Genomic DNA, 21501 nt, shown 5'->3' with positions numbered 1-21501 from the left:
CTTTTTATATTTTAATAAAAAGATTTAAATATCTACTATAATAAAACTCACCCTCAACATTCTGAGGACACTGACATCAGTGAAGCCAAGCCCTGACTTCCTTCAAAAAGGTTCGAAGGTTCGTGGTGGTGAAGCCACCAAAACCGCTCCAGGCCCCACCCTCGAGGGCGGAGCAATGGCAGAACAATGAACGGGTTGGCAGGGAGGGAGGCAGGGAGGCGAGGGATGGGTGGGAAATCGCTCTGGACCCCACCCTCGCGTCAAACGTCATGACGTTGGGGGCAGAACAATGGCAGAACAACGAAGGGGTTGGCCAGGGAGGGAGGGAGGGGGGGGCTGTTGGCGACGAAAACCTTGCTAGCGCCCGTTTCATTTGCTCTGAAACAGGCTTCTTTTACTAGTAAAATCATAAGTGTTCGAGGCTTCTGCAGATGAAGACAGAACCCGCGGGGATGGAGACAGGGCGGGGACTGAGACAAACTTTGTCCCCATCTCATTCTCTAACCACTAGGCTACTCCTCCACTCCCCTGAGATTAGAGCTAAATGTTGTGTGTTGACAGAACTTCTGAAAAAGCTACAGTATTGACCACAGAGACCAAAGTTCAGAAGCCTCTCTGCTTCTAAATAGCAATTCTTGGTAAAGGTTACACTTTAGATGCGGAAGAAAGTAAAACTATAGTCCCTCCAGAAACTAGCTAATGTGGTCAGTAAGGTTTTGATGCAGTAAATGTTCCATACGAACGCTGTGATAAACTTCAGCTTCCAACAGTAAAAAATATTTTCACTCCAATGAAGTAAGCTAACTGCGTGCAAGTTACCTCGGCATTTAAGAGCGCACCTGCCAGCACAAAGTACACACTGCAAATGGCTCTGGTGTGAGAATCCTTCACACATTTTTGGTGGCAGTTTGTATACAATTCTGACAGCACATACTTGTTGTACATGTAGGTAAAAGAAAAACCACACGGAGTGTGGAGGTGCACTTGATCCCCACAGGACAAAAGGGAGAAAACAGAAAAGGGGTGGGGAAAATAGGCTCTATTCAAACAATGGGGGGAGACGTATGGATTAGTTAAAACAATGATATTTATTATGAATAGGTGACTCAACACAGCCGTGTTTCGGCGCCGTAGCGCCTTCCTCAGGAGTCTTCCTTTGGAAGAAAGGATTGTGTATTCCTTAGTGTTTTTTTCCCAGTGTGCCAACCACCTTAAAGACTGAAACACTTCCGGAAGACTCCTGAGGAAGGCGCTACAGTGCCGAAACACGGCTGTGTTGAGTCACCTATTCATAATAAATATCATTGTTTTAACTAATTCATACGTCTCCCCCATTGTTTGAATAGAGCCTATTTTCCCCACCCCTTTTCTGTTTTCTCCCTTTTGTACATGTAGGTAACGCTATAAAAGATATTTTACATGTGTATAAATGCATATATATGCAAAAAAAAAAACCACCTTTATAAAATTATCCCCATAAGGTTTCAACAGGCCACTTGAGATCTTTTGAGTGCATTGAAGTCGCTCTACAGTTCAGGCACTCAATGAAACTATGCCAAGCACAGTAATTACAGATGGATTCAGAAGTTACCATAAAGGGCTTCAGATCTGGTGTTTCTGGTCTGCTGCGCCAAAATAGCACACAAATTTCCGTGCCCTAAGCATAGTTCTAAGACACTCTAAAAGCTTTCACAGATCAGTTAGCCACCATAAATACAATACAAATTAAGCAGGGAGGAAAATTCTCACTACCTGGTAGTTTCAGACCTTCCCAGATGTGTTTTGGGTGGGCTTAAGAATGCATTTACTGTTTTTTTTTTAATTTATGCATTTTATTTCCCAGAAAAACTTAGCGCAGACAAAAAGCAGATACAAGGTGTGTACGAAGCCCATAGGTGCACAGTATCTGCAGTCTTTTCAGTTGAACAGACCGTTTTGAAAATTGCAGTCCCCCACCACCTAGATTAAGAGTAATGCTTCATTTGAAGTCATCTTTCAAGCTGTCTTCTCTCATGGGCCTTCAACATGATTTTAAGCTGATGAAAGCCCTCTGAGCACTCTACCAAAACCCTCATCCACACCCTTGTCACCTCTCGTTTAGACTACTGCAATCTGCTTCTTGCTGGCCTCCCACTTAGTCACCTCTCCCCTCTCCAGTCGGTTCAAAACTCTGCTGCCCGTCTCATCTTCCGCCAGGGTCGCTTTACTCATACTACCCCTCTCCTCAAGACCCTTCACTGGCTCCCTATCCGTTTTCGCATCCTGTTCAAACTTCTTCTACTAACCTATAAATGTATTCACTCTGCTGCTCCCCAGTATCTCTCCACACTCGTCCTTCCCTACACCCCTTCCCGTGCACTCCGCTCCATGGATAAATCCTTCTTATCTGTTCCCTTCTCCACTACTGCCAACTCCAGACTTCGCGCCTTCTGTCTCGCTGCACCCTACGCCTGGAATAAACTTCCTGAGCCCCTACGTCTTGCCCCATCCTTGGCCACCTTTAAATCTAGACTGAAAGCCCACCTCTTTAACATTGCTTTTGACTCGTAACCACTTGTAACCACTCGCCTCCACCTACCCTCCTCTCTTCCTTCCCATTCACATTAATTGATTTGATTTGCTTACTTTATTTATTTTTTGTCTATTAGATTGTAAGCTCTTTGAGTAGGGACTGTCTTTCTTCTATGTTTGTGCAGCGCTGCGTATGCCTTGTAGCGCTATAGAAATGCTAAATAGTAGTAGTAGTAGTAGTAGTAGTAGTAGTAGTAGAATACCCACAACTAACCTGAAAAGGTTGATTTTCTTTGGTGGCTGATGTTTCCAACTGTGCAGGCTGAAACACAAGCCCTGGTCACTTACCCATCCCCCTAATCTCCCCCCCACCTAGCATCCCCCCAAGAAAAGCCCTGGTGGCCCAGTGGGCTGCAAATCAAGCCCCCCCCCCAAAAAAAAAACTGGTTGTCTAGCAGCCCTCTTCCCTGCCCCCCCATACCTTTGTTGGAGAAGGAAGGTAGACTTCCTCCTCTCCCAGCAGCGCTGCCTTGAAAATGGTGGTGCCACAAGGAAGGAGGGGGGAGAAGGCGGTTTGTCATTTCTTGTGCTATGTGATTCTGCAGTAACACTGCCACAAGAACAAAAGTTCCATCTTCTCTCCAACTTTCCTTCTCAGTTTCCATCTCGGAGAAAGTATTTTTTCACGGAGAGAGTAGTGGATGCTTGGAATGCCCTCCCGCGGGAGGTGGTGGAAATGAAAACGGTAACGGAATTCAAACATGCGTGGGATAAGCATAAAGGAATCCTGTGCCGAAGGAATGGATCCTCAGGAGCTTAGTCAGGATCGGGAGGCGGGACTGGTGGTTGGGAGGCGGGGATAGTGCTGGACAGACTTGTACGGTCTGTGCCGGAGGCGGGGCTGGTGGTTGGGAGGTGGGGATGGTGCTGGGCAGACTTGTGCGGTCTGTGCCGGAGCCGGTGGTTGGGAGGAGGGGCAGGTGGTTGGGAGGCGGGGATAGTGCTGGGCAGACTTATATGGTCTGTGCCCTGAAGAGCACAGGTACAAATCAAAGTAGGGTATACACAAAAGTAGCACACATGTGTTGTCTTGTTGGGCAGACTGGATGGACCGTGCAGGTCTTTTTCTGCTGTCATCTACTATGTTACTATGTTACTTTATTAACGTCTGTACTCATCTTACAGCTTTCTCGACGACCACTCAATTTTCCTCTCTCCTACTCTTCCACTTCCTATCACCTCCTATTCTTCATCTGCTTATCATCCTATGCCCCCCCCTTTCCCATCCTCTTATTTCTCTTTTTTTATTCCTTTCATCAGCATCTACCACTATATCTCCCTTCTCCAGCATTCAACCCTCTTTCCCAACATCTATTCCTCCCATCTCCCTAAGCTAACCTGAGCAGCAGAAGCTCTCTCTCAGCTGCCAACTGTTCTTCACAATCTGTGGTGAAACTGCAAACATGCTCAAAATTCACAGGCTGGCACGGAAGGTGCAGAGTTGTCAGCAGCGTTAGGAGCGGATACCGCTATTCCTCCCTATCTGGTCTCCTGAAGCCCAGATGACAGCATGAACTTTCACTGGAGGTATGCCACACAGAACACACGCTCCTTAGTAGGAACAGTGCGGTGACAGACGGTAGCAGCCTGCTGCACGCTTGCCGTCTATAAGGCCATGGACCTCATTCAACACCGCAGTGGACATCATTACCAAAATGTTAGAAAACCTGTCATGTGAAATTAGAATTACAATACAAATTAACATGTTTTGGCACTGCCCACCAGTATTGAAATTTTGGTCCCAAATGTGTATACATGTATCAAAGATATGGGTGATTCAATGGAAAAGCCATCTAAGGCTATTATTTGAGGAATTTATAAATCAAGGGCCCAGCAGGGCTGGCCTTCGACATTTCCAGAGGCGATCAGTGATGATGGGGAAAGAGACAATACTTAAACTGTGGTTGCAAGAGGAAGAGCCTTCTGTCCAACTTTGGAGAGCATATATGATCTCACTCAGTGCACTGGAAAGGAGGCGCCAGACTCAGCGACACCAAAAGGCGAATTGTATCTGCAATGCTGGATGCCCTTTTTGAACACGTTAACACCACGAGCACGCAGTAGAGTACTCAATGGATAATAAATAACGAGTAGAAACCTGGTGTAGGGGGAAAAAAGGGGAAGGGATGGGGGGGGGGGAATTTAAAAAATATGTATGATGATGGCTATAAAGCGAAAAGAATCAATATTATGGTTTGTGGAATTGGATACTACAATGTGAATTTGTATTATGTTGGTTGGTGTTATACCTTTGTCATCAATAAAAATATTTAAAAAAAAAACAATACAAATTAACACACTTACCGGACAGAGGATCTTTTCCAATTAATAATACATTTGGCAAATTCATTACAATCAATTGCTGTAGCACCTCCTAAAAAAAAAAAAAAAAAAAAAAAAAACAAGGTTTAATTTTAAAAAATTAATACAAAGTTTTAAATAGGCAGAAAGTAGTAAGATGCTAATAGCTTTGTAGTCTAAATGTTTTAAATGCTGCTTAATTTAATCTGACCAAAGTAGGATAAGATTACATGTTCTCTTGCAAGTGTACAAGTATGTAGAGTGCTGTACACTCTTCAGAAAAAGTTAATTTTGTAGTTTGAAGTGTGTGCTCTATTTCACAGAAACTTAAGGGCCTGATCTGGATGCTGCACTTCTGGCCAACACCTCCAAGGAGAGTGAGGGGGATTTACAACACTGCCACTTCTCTTCCACCCAGCAGGAGTTCAAAGAGGTCAGAAGGGGAAAATCTCTACTTACGCCTACCAGTCAATAATTATGGATGGGTTGACTTTTTTTTCTTTAATGTTATTTGCTCCTTTGAAGGACGTATGGTACTACTGTATGCCTCTATAATGCAGTATTTCAGCATTTCATTCACACTGAAGAGGGAGGGCACAAGAAAGTCGACTGCCTATGGTATAATTATGCCTAAAAAATTATATTCCTACTGTAACAAGCATTAATTCAAACTTCCTTAAACTCAGGAAACTTTTGAAAATATGACATTTAGTTAATTATCGCTGTACTTATCCTTATTAGATGAGAATTGTAACGTGTGCTATAAGTACATACAGATACAAATCAAGGGGCTGGTGGTTGGGAGGCGGGGATAGTGCTGGGCAGACTTATACGGTCTGTGCCCTGAAAAAGACAGATACAAATCAAGGGGCTGGTGGTTGGGAGGCGGGGCTAGTGCTGGGCAGACTTATACGGTCTGTGCCCTGAAAAAGACAGATACAAATCAAGGGGCTGGTGGTTGGGAGGCGGGGCTAGTGCTGGGCAGACTTATACGGTCTGTGCCCTGAAAATGACAGATACAAATCAAGGGGCTGGTGGTTGGGAGGCGGGGCTAGTGCTGGGCAGACATACAGTCTGTGCCCTGAAAATGACAGATACAAATCAAGGGGCTGGTGGTTGGGAGGTGGGGCTAGTGCTGGGCAGACATACAGTCTGTGCCCTGAAAATGACAGATACAAATCAAGGGGCTGGTGGTTGGGAGGCGGGGCTAGTGCTGGGCAGACATACAGTCTGTGCCCTGAAAAAGACAGATACAAATCAAGGGGCTGGTGGTTGGGAGGCGGGGCTACTGCTGGGCAGACATACAGTCTGTGCGCTGAAAATGACAGATACAAATCAAGGGGCTGGTGGTTGGGAGGCGGGGCTAGTGCTGGGCAGACATACAGTCTGTGCCCTGAAAATGACAGATACAAATCAAGGGGCTGGTGGTTGGGAGGCGGGGCTAGTGCTGGGCAGACATACAGTCTGTGCCCTGAAAATGACAGATACAAATCAAAAGGCTGGTGGTTGGGAGGCGGGGCTAGTGCTGGGCAGACTTGTACGGTCTGTCCCAGAGCCGGTGGTTGGGAGGCAGGGATAGTGCTGGGCAGACATACAGTCTGTGCCCTGAAAAAGACAGATACAAATCAAAGTAGGGTATATACAAAAAGTAGCACATATGAGTTATCTTGTTGGGCAGACTGGATGGACCGTGCAGGTCTTTTTCTGCCGTCATCTACTATGTTATGTATGTTATGAGTTAAGTTTGGATATGCGGAATATAAATTTAAATAAAATAAATCAGATGATGTGAAAGACTGGCCCCGACAGTTACCTGAAATGATTCTCCTACATTCTACACTAATTGCAACACCATCTCTTTTAACACTGATTCAATTAACTCGGCTGTGGCCTTTGACCATCTTATCAGTGAACTGATCTTCAAGCAGCGGCAACTGGTATCAACATGGCACAAAACAAAGTAGAAATCTTTGAAAGAAATACTAAGGCCTATGGTACAAGTAGTTTCCTTCAGCTATTAATATATAATATCCTCCTGCAAAGCCTCCTGACTACTAGCAGGATGTGAAAGTTCAAGGTCACATGCAACACTTCAGAATAAGTTAATGGATTAATATAGGTTAACAGTCCACAGGGCTGGAGTGAAGGAGAGGCCTAGTGGTTAGGGTGGTGGACTTTGGTCCTGGGGAACTGAGGAACTGAGTTAGATTCCCACTTCAGGCACAGGCAGCTCCTTGTGACTCTGGGCAAGTCACTTAACTCTCCATTGCCTGCCGCATTGAGCCTGCCATGAGTGGGAAAGCGCGGGGTACAAATGTAATAAAAAAATATTTAAAAAAAAAAAATTTTTTGAGGGGGGTACTGAGTACCGGCACCTTTTCCACTGTCTGCTAAAATTGACCCACGGACCCCAAGTTTTAATGAAAGAACTCAGGCTCTACACACCAATTCTGCCTCATCATAGATTCTGTGACTAGTTGAGGGGGGCCTAGCTATTGTGGGGTGGGTCCCTCAGTGATCACCCCATCCCTGAAGGGTAGCCTGGCATTTGAGTATCGGCACCATTTCTGCTAGAAATAAAAAAAAAAAAGGACTGACCGTCCACCTGACAGACAGTATGCAACTTTACAGAAACACAGCAACTTAAAAACAGCTGATATTCACCTTTCTAAGATACAAATCAATGGTTGTATAAACAGAGAAAAGAACAAGCCCATATCCCTCCACACAGATTATAACCACTCTGTACCATCAGAAAGCCTGTATACAGAAAAGCACATTAAGGCGAATCAGCTTATCCACTGGAAACATTAACATTGCTGTTTCACAAAAACATTAGAATCATAACCCTAAGAGAATTGCGGGGAATGAAAATTACAACTGACAGAGCGCTCAATACAGAAACCCAAATGTAGTGGTAAAGGAGAATGACCTGTCAGTGCCAAGCAATTATTTTGACAACACACGGAAAACACAAAATCGTTAAGTAGCAAGAAATGCCCTCAGAGGCGTTGTGGTTTCAGTTCTTCCTACCATCTTGAACGAGTTTGCACCTCGTGACATTTTCAATGCTGGCGAAAACGGTCTCTACTGGCGAGCGATTCCTGATGGAATACTTTTTTTTTTTTTTGCATTCGTACCCCGCGCTTTCCCACTCATGGCAGGCTCAATGCGACTTACATGGGGCAATGGAGGGTTAAGTGACTTGCCCACAGTCACAAGGAGCTGCCTGTGCCTGAAGTGGGAATCGAACTCAGTTCCTCAGTTCCCCAGGACCAAAGTCCACCACCCTAACCACTAAGTCACTCCTCCACTTGCATTCAAACATGCCGAAACTACTGGAAGTAAAACGTTGAAGGACCGACTGATGATCCTCCTTTGCTGCAATATGGATGGGAATGAGAAGTTGGAACCCCTCGTCATTGGAAGGAGCAAACAGCCCCGTTGTTCAAGAATGTTAAACGACTGTCATACCAAGCTAAACCAAATTCATGGATGACTGGGGAAATTTGGAAGCAGTGGCTAAAGAAGTTAGACACTAGAATGCGGACACAAAAGCGTTTTGTTGCTTTGTGATAATTGTGCTGCACACAGGGATGATGTCAGGCTGTCTAACGTCAAGGTGGTCTTCCTGCCACCAAATACTACCTCTCTGTTCCAACCTATGGATCAGGGCATAATAGCCAATTTCAAACAACATTATCGGGCTCTTGTGCTATGTTGTCTGATGAGCATTATGGATGACCAGACTGGCTCATAATCTATCACTGTTGGATTCCCTACATATGCAGAAAGAAGCCTGAAATCATGTTACACAAGCAACCACTGTGAACTGATACAAGCAGGCAAGCTTTGTTAAGGATGTGGAGAGGGAAGAAACAGATGCAGCTGTTACAAACACGTCAGATGAACAGGCTATTGACATCCCAGCCGGTGTTACTGAAGAGAAGTTTCATCACTACGTAGTTGTTGATTACGATCTACAAACAGCTGACGACAGCACTGATGTCGAGATATGCGCCTACATGCAGGCAACAATGGCTGATGATGACACAGAGGATGAAATGAGCATCGAGGCATATGCTGACAAAATTCAACAACCTCGTCCTGTCACTTTTACAAGAGCGCTGGAGAGTCTCAACACCGTGCGGGCCTATCTGGAGGCCACTGGGTGTCAGTGCTATGACAGATTTTACCGTCTGGCAGACGTAATCTATGGAACTCACAGACCCAATAGTGTACAGAGGACTATAACTGATTACTTCAAGTAAGCCTAACGTCAGTTAATGGAGACTGTATACTGTATGTATAATAAACAGTACTGTACACACATTTAGCACATGTCAAGCTTCTTTGCGTCACAATGGTTAAGTGCATGCTCCAGTTAACTGCATGCATTTCTTTGGTCCCAGACCCTTGCACATAAGCAGATTGCACTGTGTATGTGTGTGTGTGTGTGTATGTGTGTATATATATATATATATATATACACACACACACACACACATATATATACACACACACACACACATATATATACACACACACACACACACATATATATACACACACACACACACACATATATATACACACACACACACACACATATATATATACACACACACACACACATATATATATATATACATATGGGAATGGGACCCTGGACCAGCAACTCAGTTTGGCATTACTAGAATCACCTTGCCCCAATGAAGCTGAATGCTATGAAGAACTCTGCTGATCATAGGCCAGGGCAGAAACGCAAAGGTGGTCTGAAGCTGGCCAGGGCTGTAACAGAGCATCCAGGCCCTCCAAACCAACTTCTCTTCTGCTGAGAAACCAGAGAACCTTTGTGCTGCACCTGGATGCCATGTGACCCAGAGCCAGAGTCCTCAATCTTTTCTCAGTCAAGGCAAAGACCTTACTGGAGAGCTTCCACTTCCCCAGATCCAGAGCATTCCCATTCAGAAAGTCTGTTTGGACATTCAGTATACCCACAATGAGGGAGGCTGAAAGGAGAAGCACGTGCATCTCCTCCCAACGGGTCAACAAGGAGGCCTCCAAGGCCAGTGGCACAGTCCGAGTGTCTCCTTGGTGATTGATGTAAGCCACCACAGTCATATTGTTTGACAATATCTTGACAGGATGACCCCCTCAGAAGAGGCTGAAATTCTAGGAAGGCAAGGTTAACTTCCATAAGCTCTTGATAATTATTGGACAGCTGGCCTCCATGGCTGACCACACCCCCTGGGCACTGTGATGGAGGAACTGGGCACCTCAGCTGGTCAAACTCACATCAGTAGTTACTACCAACCAGGCCACAGTGGCCAGAGACATCTCCCTATGGAGACTGCCCATCTGCAGCTACCCTGACATGCTGTACTTCGCCATGGGAGACCATTGGAGCCAACAATTGTAATCATGAGACAATGGAGACCAACATGTCAAGACAGCATGCTGCAGGGGTCGCATGTTAGCTCTCACCCAGGGGACCATTTCCAGAGTGGTTGCCATGGAGCCCAGAATGTGCACATACTCCCAAGCCCTCAGGGCAGGGAGTTGAAGCACTCACTGAATCTGCGCCTGGAGTTTTTCCCTCCTGAGGTCTGGAAGGAACACTCTTCCCCGCACAGTTATCGAAACACACCCCCAAGTATGTCAGAGATTGGAAAGGAAGAGATGACTTTTGGGGATGCTTACAACATACCCAAAGTGTTAAAGAAGCTTGATAATCCACGGTGTCAATTAAGCACTCTCCTTGGAGAAAAATGCCCTTATTAACCAGTCATCCAAGTAAGGGTGCACCCTGATGCCCCCCCTGCCGTAGGAACATTGCCACCACCATAACCACCTTGGAAAAGGTTCTGGGAGCAGTGGCGAGAACAAAGGGCACTGTCTAAACTGAAGTGCCTTCGCAGTATTATAAAATGCAAGAAGCATTGATGATGGGGCCAGATGGGAATGTGTAAGGATGCCTCCTTGAGGTCCAGGGAAGTGAGATACTCCCTCGGCTGCACTACTGTGATGACACAGCATAAGGTCTCCATGTGAAAATGCCTCTTTCAGAAACTCATTGATTCACTTGAGATCTAGAACTGGATGGTATGAGCTGACCTTCTTCGGCGCCACAAGATATATGGGAGTAGCAGCCCAAACCTATCTTCTGTTCAAGCACCGGAACAACTGCCCCCAGCTTCATCAGGTTCTGCAATGTGTCTAGCACCACCTGGCACTTGTGTGGAGCTTTGCAAGGGGTCTCCAAGAAAGAATTCTCCACTCCAATGGTAGAGCCTAGCTTGCACCAGTCTCTGATAAATGTCTAAGACCCACTGGTCTCATGTGATTTTGGTCCACTCCTCAAAATAAAAATAAATAAATAAATTGGCAAGACGCCTGCCAATCATCCCCTGCAAAGAGTAGGCTGGCACTTCATCATTGTAAAGGACAGGAGGCCAGAGATCCTCTGGAAGACTTGGCAGAGCCTCTATTATCAGTCTGAAAGGGCTGCCTTTGCTGGAACCTGGGCCTGAAAAGCGGGAGCATGCCCAGGCCTGTACTGTTGAACATCCTTAAGGTGTGATGAAGATTGACCCAATCTAGCCAGGGCTAATCCTCCAGCAATCACTCTAGATTCTTGTCAAACAGAAGTCTACCCCAAAAACGGAGCCTGGTAAGGCACTGCTTGGAAGCCGCATCTGCCGCCCATAGCCGTCAAGCAGCAACTGCCAAAAGCCATCTGCTTAGCTGAAGCCTGGAGAATATCGTACATAGAGTCAGCCAAGTATGCCATGCCCATCTCCAGGAGGGCACCGGAAGCGCCGTGGCTGCCTCAGATTCAGCCACGGTGTCTGCCACCTGCTGAACCCAGCTCAGGCATGCTGTAGCCAACACAGGAGCTACACACTGAAGCCTGCAGTGATAAGGCCGCCACCTCAAAAGGACAGCCTGAGAAAGGACTCAGGCTTTCTATCCTGCATGTCCTTAAGGGCAATGCCGCTCCCCACTGGCAGTGTTGTCTTCTTTGTGATGGCCGCCACCAGAGCAACCACCTTGGGGAGCTGTAGCTTATCTAGTTCATCCTATGACAAGGGATATCATTGTGACAAGACACGAGACACCTTCAAACCTGCATCTGGAGTGGACCACTGTGCAGTCATGACCTCCTACATGGCCTCCTCGACAGAAAAGGACCTAGGTGGCCTCTTAGTATTAGCCATCGGCCATCATAGGGTTGCTCTTCTATCAAATATTGTAGTTCTGCCCCCTTTTCCTCACTGTGATGTCTTATTCAGACAATTTCCCTCTATTTTTTTTTATATTTGTTTTAGAATGTAAACTGCCTAGATGGCAATGCAGTAGAGCGGGGTAAAAATTGTGAAATAAACTTGGAAACTTGCAGAAATCCATGAGGCCAGAGGAGAAATATGCACAAGAGCTTGCGTAATAAAGGAAGGTAATTCCTCCTTGTGAAACACCCGCACCACCATGGGATCACCCGCCTCAGTAGTGGGGAGCTCCCCCTCCTCCAGATCCAGAGACTGCACCAAAGTCACCGACAGACCACCATCCCAACATAGCTGAGAAGCAGATGCCCTCAGCCACCTCCACCAATGTATCCAAGCACAGCCGGTTAAAGGACGCCGCCCCCAGCAAGGGTTGAGAGGAAGACGGGGGGGAGGGGGGCTGATATCTTCAATAAGGTGGCCTGGTGCAGTAGTAAGACAAATTCAGGGAAAAATGGAACCTGACTAGGCAGAGCTGAAGACGACCCTGGGGGACCCAACTGAGAAAGGCCAGAGTCCAGGGAACCTGCATCTCACTAAGCCACGTGAATTTCCAAAATGGCTGCTGCTCACACAGTTGCTGCCTGCATCTGAAGAAACCATGGCAGTCTCCCCTGCGGAGGAGGCCAATGGTGCTAAAGTCCCAGAGGAGCCTGATAGCCCAGACCCAGAGTGGGAAACACACCATACACAGACAAGCAGACTGGTGCGCTGAACGTTTTACTGCCTCAGCTGCCATAAGCAAAAAGCTAAAGGAAAGCCACACACAGCAGGGGACCTGACAGCAATTAAAGATTTAAAGTGGTACTCACCACAATCCCAGTCCTACCACCCTCTTGTTGGGATTCCCCCAGGCTGGTTCTCACAAAGGCAGAGCCAAGATCCCACCCCCCACCCCCCAAGCAAAGGACTACAGTGCCCAAAGGACCTGCTGAATAAAAACTTTTTTTTTGTGAGGAAAGAGAAGGCCAGCAAGAAGTGAGAAGAGGGGGGGAAGAGACCTGCCACCGCCAAATGTACCCCCAAGCCCGCTGTTCAACCTGCCAAGCACCCCAAAGCTTAACCAGGCTGGGAGACCCAGAAAGGGAGGAAGCAACCAGCTGAGCCCAGAAGAGCTGGGAGACCGTCCATCTCCTGCTAGAAATTGAGTAAAACTGGCTCAAGGCAAGGACTGCCTTATATGCAAGCAGCGTTCAGCCTTTACCTTCTATCGCCACCTGCAGGTAGACATACATAACCCACTCTTTAGGGACTCATCAGCTGCTAGATATAATGGAAAAAATTTCCAGAATGGAAAAGACAGATAAAACATGTCTTTCTTTATAAACTATAATCAGATGTCCATGGGGTTTTTTTTTTTTTTTTTTGGGGGGGGGGGGGGGGGGGGGGGGGGGTCAGAGTGACAGCATTCAGAATATCCACTACTCTGAAACAAACATAAAATAAAAACTGTTTTTTTTGTAAACAACCCAAACTCACAAACAGAATGTGTCAGAAAACTAAGAGTTCAGAAAATAATAGCAGATCATGAGGATAAAAATATAAAGTCCAGTTTATTCCCTACATAAAAAAATAGATAAATAATTAAAAGTCCAATATGGTCATGTTTCGCCTTCCCAAGGGCTGAGTCAGGGGCTTGCAAGATTACTGTCAATGAACACAAAGATAATGTTAGTACAAATCATAAGACCATATAAGTAAAAGTTCTATACATACCAGTTGTTAATACAAATCATAGTTAATAAACAGGACATACAGACACTAATCCATCTATTAAAAAAAATTCATTCAATTAAAAAAAAATTGCAATAAAACAAATAGTAAATAATAAATTGCCCCTACAACATGCCATAAACTATTACAGAAAAAAACAAAACAAAAAAAACAATGCCAGCTCAACAGGTGTACATTTCTCAAAGGATAATCGCTCTAAGCCTCGCAATAAAAAGGTACTTAATCGGAAACTTCAGGAAAACATTTGAAATTGGAAAAATCCAATACTTTTGAAACTAACACAGAATGATTCAACTGGCTCTCTCACCCATCGAAAAGGCTTACTCCACTGACAACTCCAATGTTTAACCTCTCCCTCTCGCTTCACCCCTGTCATTTACCCTGTGTTATCCCCTGTTCCTTCCCCTCCTGTCACTTTCTGATTCTGGGCCATCATTGTCTTGTATTGTATCCACTTGATTTATTGTAAGCCACATTACGCCTGCTCATGTGGGGTAGAAATGCACTTAAATAAATAAATAAATAAATAAATAAATAAAAGAAAGAAAGATTAGATTACATACACCACCACCGAACTTTTTTATTCTGTGCTCTGCTGTGTTATTTTCTTTGCTTAATCTTCTGGATCGGTTGCCTACTTGTTTTCTGGGATTAGAAAACTGAAAGTTACAGGTCTCTATGGCCTTACTTATAATTTTGAAGTTTTACTAAACTTGGTTCAAAGATAGCCCATGGGGTGACATCTGGTGCAACAGCAATTAAAAGAGAACATAATGTAGGATGCCCTTCCCCTTATTGCCAGGACCACAAACAGCCTGGCCAGGGATCAAGAAACACTGTTATAAAGCTTCTAAGGTTACCTCTGGAATCCAGCAGCAGCAGCTGACTGGGTGGCAGGAACCACTATAGGATAAGAACATAAGAGTAGTCATACTGGGATCAGAACAATGGTCCATCTAGCCCAGTATCCTGTTTTCCAAATAGTGGCCAAGCCAGGTCACAAGTACCTGGCAGAAACCCAAATCGTGGCAACATTTCATACTACAAAACCCAGGGTAAGCAGTTGCTTCCCACGTCTGCCTCAATATCAGACTATGGACTTTTCCTCCAGGAATTTGTCCAAACCTTTTTTTAAACCTAGATACACTAACTGCTGTTACCACCTCCTCCGGCAAAGAGTTCCAGAGCTTAACTATTCATTAAAACAAAATAAAACATGGAAAAGAAAATAAGATAACTTTTTTATTGGACATAATACATTTCTTGATTAGCTTTCGAAGGTTGCCCTTCTTCGTCATATCGGAAATAAGCAAATGTTGGTAGATGACATTTGTTTATTTCCGATCTGACGAAGGGCAACCTTCGAAAGCTAATCAAGAAATGTATTAAGTTCTGTCCAATAAAAAAAGGTAACAGAAATAGGGTGGAGAGGGCCCAATATCAAGAGATCAGTCACCACACACAAGGGTAAGATGCTCCAAAAAACTTTAATCAGGACCCAAAGTTTTTTGGAGCATCTTACCCTTGTGTGTGGTGACTGATCTCTTGATATTGGGCCCTCTCCACCCTATTTCTGTTGTGTTCGATTGCTGTGGAGAGTGTGAACCCCGCTTTGTTTTTCTGTGTGAGCAATAAAAAAAAGGTACCATCTTATTTTCTTTTCCATGTTTTATTTTGTTTTATTTGTATTGATTACCTTTAAAAAGTGGACTAACAACACAGCTACCACACCTCTCTACTGGAACGAGTAAAAATTTGATTTACTTCTACTCATTCTATACCACTCAGGATTTTGTAGACCTCAATCATATCTCCCCTCATCTGTCTCTTTGCCAAGCTGAAGAGCCCTAACCTCTTTAATGAGGAACAACAGGAAATGTTAAATGTCAGTTTCTGGTCTGAAGCTATTGGTCTCAACTACATTTCCTGAATAGGAGTAAACTTAGGTCATGGCTGCAGAATGTAATGCAATAAATTTTTATGTCAAACAATTTGCTCAGTGAAATAAACAGGTCCTTTGTTCATATGGTATGTGAACCTGTTGAACAACAGTAATGCCAGCATAAGGGTTTATCTTCAACAAGTCACCACATGCTAAGCATGCCCAACCCTGTCTATATAAACAACCATTAACCAGTACCAAAGTCTAATGCATTAACTGTTCATCAAAACATCAACGGACAGCCACATTTTTTCAACTTATTTTCTTCATCAGGGGAGGGGTAGGTTTTAACAAACTTCTTGGATTATTTACAATTGCATTTTATTATCTTCAAAGATAAACAAAACCAAAGTAATCCACTCAATATAATCGTATAATGTTTATGTAAAAAAGGAAGGAAAAGCCTCAAAGAGCTCCAAATCCAAAGATTTATAGAACTGAAACGATCCAACAAGCTATTCATCACTGGCAAAATCCTTCCAATAAAAAACGTATATATTTCTCCTGTCAGCGACTACTTTCATTTCATTTTTTTCATTACTTTTATTAAAATTTATATTCTGCCCTTATCCAGGGTAGATTACAAATAAACATACACAGTCAAAGTATTACATCAAAACTATAACAGCACAAATACCCATAACACTGGTCAATATTAACCATCTACTACACGCTCATTTCACTCATCATTCAGTCTAAAGAGAGGGCAGTCCATCACTGAGTCCTGAAGCCCCAAGTTGCTTGTGCTACCAAATATTGCTGCAACAGTCTTTTAAACACCTAATAATTCATTTGCCATCTAAGGATGGGAGCCAGTTTATTCCATTTGGCCAGGCCAGCTACTGAAAGGGAAAATTAGGTTCTTACCTTGGTAATTTTCTTTCCTTTAATCATAGCAGATGAATCCATTACAAATGGGTTGTGTCCATCAACCAGCAGGGGGAGATAGAGAGCACTGAAAAACCATAGTGCCTCATGGCCAGCTAGCTCCATCTGCCTCTTCAGTATTTGAAGCTTCCAAAGCAGTGTTACACCGCAAAGTTGCATAACATGAACTTCCCTCACAGCGGATGAACACCCCAAAACTGGAGCTATAATTCAAAGGAGGGAATGAACTCATCCTCCTGTAACTGAACAGAAATCCTGAAGACTGTTTTCCAACGTCTCCCAATGAGGGAACATATCTACAGGAAAAACTGAACATAAGAGTAACATAAATCACATAATGAACCACTGAGGAAGGGCTCATGGATTCATCTGCTCTGACTAAAGGAAAGAAAATTACCAAGGTAAGAACCTAATTTTCCCTTCCTTGTCATCAAGCAGATGAATCCATTACGAATGGGATGTATCAAAGCAATCCCTAGATATGGTGGGAACAAGCCACACCACGAGCCAGCACTTGTGCTCCAAAATGCGTGTCTCTCCTGGCAGCCACATCCAGCCTGTAATGTCGGGCAAAAGAGAGCTTAGAAGCCCATGTCACTGCACTACATATCTCTTGAAGACAGCGTGCTCCAGTTTCAGCCCAAGAAGAGGAAATCACTCTTGTGGAATGTGCCTTGAAGGCTTCAGGCGGAGGCCGGCCAGTGAATAAGCTGCGTCCACCCTGCTGGGGAGATAGAGAATACTGAATAGGCAGATGGAGCTAGCTGGCCATGAGTCACAATGATTTTTCAGTGCTCTCTATCTCCCCCCTGCTGGTTGATGGACACAACCCATTCGTAATGGATTCATCTGCTTGATGACAAGGAAATGTCCTTTTCCTTGTAGATTCATATTGAGGAAGCCAGAAATCTAGTATGTCCAACAATTGAGATGTTTCTGAGCGAAGTGCTGGTGCAGGCTTATACCAATGTAAACAATAACTCAAATATCTTGATGACCCCTGATGTAAACTCTTATGAATTAATGTCAGCAATTTCAATTTAACTCTCTCCAGCACAGGCAACCACTGCAATTTCCTATGATATGGTGATACATGCTCATTCTTAGCTAGCACAAAACAATAATCGAATGACAGAATTTTGAAGAATTTACATGGATTGAACACAAGTGGCAGGCAAACCAACATATCCAATACTGCAATAATCAAGGTCGGTCAGTACTAAGCTTTGTAACACATTCTGAAAATTTGTTTGTGAAACTGATGGTTGCAATTTGCTCAAAAGCCTCAGCTTGAAATAAGATTTCTTTACAACTGAATGAATTTGAGGCCAAAAGGACAGTACTAAATCCAACAGCAATCCTCGATTCTTTACTATAAACAACCTACCTCTGATAGACTAAGTTTAACTCCCAAAAAGAGGGAACCACCAGCATGTTCTGAGATGAGGACCTAAGGGTCTGAGTAGGAGTATACAAGACCAAAAGGTCTGAAAGATACCATGGACTACCAGTGAACAAGACCTTATAAATTAAAAATAGGAACTTGAAAGTTATCCGGGAGGTGACAGGAAGCCAATGTTCCTCACAAAGTAAAGGCGTCGCATGATCATATCCCTTGGAACCAGTCAGCAACTTAATAGCTAAATTTTGGACAATCTGGAGGTGCCTGTGATCAGATCGGCACAAGCCGCTATATAGAGCATTTCAATAATCCAGCTGACATTACAAGAACGTAAGAGTAGCCATACTCCAGGTCACAACGAGCAGAAGATTTCAGTATATTATCTACAAGAGTGAATCAACATCCATAAAGCAGAGGTGGTGAAAAGACCACAAACAGAATACAGTGCTACTTTCAAAATCTGGGCCCGGTAGTAAAGATATGGATCTAACAAGACATCCAAAACTTTCACTATAGGAGAAAAAGGGAATATTGCTCCCTGCAACAGTCAGGGGGAACTGCAAAACCTGCACCCCCAAGCCTAGCAAAAAGAACTCCTGAAGATTTTTCTGGGTCCAATTTCAAACCCATGAGAGCTGAGCCATGCTGCGAGACAATCGATAGTGTGTGAGTGTGTGTGAGAGAGAGAGAGAGGGAGGGAGGGGGGGCAATATTAGTTAGGTTGGGCAAACATCGTACCTGCGACACCAATATCCTGTAGGCGACGAACAGTTTGACAGTATCGAATGCCGAAGAAAGATTTAATGAGATGAGAACAGCGATTTATCTCGTACAAAATTACGAAGAAAAAAAAAAAAAGAAGTCAAACCAAGGAGTGCAATCTCCATGCTACGAACCTTCCTAAACCCAGTTTCATTAATATGTAAAACATCAGTTGACAATAGTCAAAAACAGCGAACGCCAAGCTGTTTTGCAGCTATTCTAGTGAGATATATATAAATTTCCTGAACCAGAGTCTTCTATAACGATTTTTGTCAGACCGTGCACACAGCCTTTTTAAAGGTAGAGTGTTGTTGCATAAAGGTGCGTTTAATTGAATACTCTTCAAGGACTGATATTACCAGATAATACATACATGGTGTAACAGACTCCTGACGCAGGCCAGTTGGGCCGAACACAGCTGTGTCGAGTCATATCACCCTAATAAATCTATTTAGTTTTTTTCATTTTGCTTGTGTCGTCTCCTTTTTTTTGATTTTTATATTTTATTCATAATTTTGTTTTTTATAGTTTTTTTTCTCTCTTTTGTGCATTTTGTATTTTTCACTTTTTATAATTTTCATTTTTCCACTGTTTTTTTGTTTATCTTTTGTTTTTTTTCCTTTTGTTCTTTCTCTTTTCCTTTTTTCCGTTTTTTGCGTCATCTTCGCTGTTTTTGACTATTGTTGTTTTTTGCGAAGACAGGTTTCTTCTGTATTTTTGAAAACATCAGTTGACTACACAAAATCCTCCAGCTATGAAAGAAAGATACTGCCAGTTTCCCCAAAAAAGGCAAGTTGGCAATACTACTACTACTTATCCTTTCTATAGCGCTACTAGACGTACGTAGCACTGTATACTTGAACATGAAAAGACAGTCCCTACTCATCAGAGCTTACAATCTATATGGGACAAACAGGAGAAATAAAGGAGAAGGGAATTACTTAAGGTGGGAATGATAAAACAGACACTGGTACTGAACAAGTGAATAGGGGTTAAAAACAGCCTAAAAAGGTGAGCTTTTAGCCTAGATCTGAAGACTGCCAGAGATGGAGCTTGACATACTGGCTCAGGAATTCTATTCCAGGTGTATGATGCAGCAAGATAAAAGGAACAGAGTCTGGAGACCTCATAAGACTCTAATAGGTCAATAGTAAGCTACATCTGAATCCCTAGATTTAGGGTCCTTGAGTTTAGGGCAGATGGCTGTTTGCTTCCAGGCCAGAGGAACTTGACCCTGCTCCAGGCTCTCTATCATCATCATACATATACTACTAAACATTTCTAGAGCGCTACTAGGGTTACGCAGCGCTGTACAAATTAATAACTAAGGACGGTCCCTGCTCAGAAGAGCTTACAATCTAAAGGACGAAATGTCAAGTTGGGGTAGTCTCGATTTCCTGAGTAGAGGTGTTGTGATTAGGTGCCGAAAGCGACATTGAAGAGGTGGGCTTTGAGCAATGATTTGAAGATGGGTAGGGAGGGGATCTGGCGTATGTGCTCAGGGAGTTTGCTCCAAGCATGGGGTGAGGCGAGGCAGAAAGACTAACCTTTTCCGGAGGTGCGAAGGCGGTAGAACGAGAGGACATGAAATGAGATTGAAGGTGGGCAGACTCAAGAAAAATATCAGGAAGTATTTTTTCACGGAGAGAGTAGTGGATGCTTGGAATGCCCTCCCGCGGGAGGTGGTGGAAATGAAAACGGTATCAGTATTCAAACACGCATGGGATAAACATAAAGGAATCCTATTCAGAAGGAATGGATCCTAAGGAGCTTAGCCGAGATTGGGTGGCAGAGCCAGCCGGTGGTGGGAGGCGAGGATAGTGCTGGGCAGACTTATACAGTCTGTGCCAGAGCCAGTGGTGGGAGGCGGGGCTGGTGGTTGGGAGGCGGGAATAGTGCTGGACAGACTTATATGGTCTGTGCTCTGAAGAGGACAGGTACAAATCAAAGTAGGGTATACACAAAAAGTAGCACATATGAGTTTGTCTTGTTGGGCAGACTGGATGGACCATGCAGGTCTTTTTCTGCCGTCATTTACTATGTTAGAGTTGGCGGTGGTGGAGAAGGGTACTGAAAGGAGGGATTTGTCTTGAGAGCGGAGGTTACGGGTAGGGACGTAAGGGGAGATGAGGGTAGAGAGGTAAGGAGGGGCTGCAGATCGAGTGCATTTGTAGGTTAGTAGGAGAAGCTTGAACTGTATGCGGTATCTGATCGGAAGCCAGTGAAGTGACTTGAGGAGAGGGGTGATATGAGTATATCGGTCAAGGCGGAAGATAAGACGTGCGGCAGAGTTCTGGATGGACTGAAGGGGGGATAGGTGGCTAAGTGGGAGGCCGGTGAGGAGTAGGTTGCAGTAGTCAAGGCGAAAGGTAATGAGAGAGGAACAGAGTAGTAAGTTATTTGGCAAATGTAGTGGGAATGGGATCATAGAAAGGTGTAGTCGAACTAACTGCACTCATAGGTCCATGGCACCTAGCTGCCTGGAAGACTATAAACATAGGAAAGATTGTTCATACAAAGGCTTAAAATATCTCCACCCTAGGGAGTCCCTGAAAGTTGTTTTCCCAATAGTCCTGGATTCCTAAGATAAAGACAAATCCCCATAGAAGACTCAA

General features: G+C 44.2%; 1 protein-coding gene across 1 annotated transcript in view; it reads right to left on the bottom strand.

Moving 5' to 3' along the window:
• Window positions 1-21501, bottom strand: part of CCDC88C (coiled-coil domain containing 88C) — a 222424-nt gene that overhangs the window by 129255 nt on the left and 71668 nt on the right. Inside the window, exon 4 of the mRNA XM_030214328.1 lies at window positions 4876-4945. Coding sequence (XP_030070188.1) covers window positions 4876-4945 — 70 coding nt within the window. The remainder of the gene's footprint in view (window positions 1-4875; window positions 4946-21501) is intronic.

Source organism: Microcaecilia unicolor, chromosome 9, assembly GCF_901765095.1.
Source record: "Microcaecilia unicolor chromosome 9, aMicUni1.1, whole genome shotgun sequence".
NCBI lineage: Eukaryota > Metazoa > Chordata > Amphibia > Gymnophiona > Siphonopidae > Microcaecilia > Microcaecilia unicolor.
This window is presented reverse-complemented; position numbering and strand designations above follow the sequence as displayed.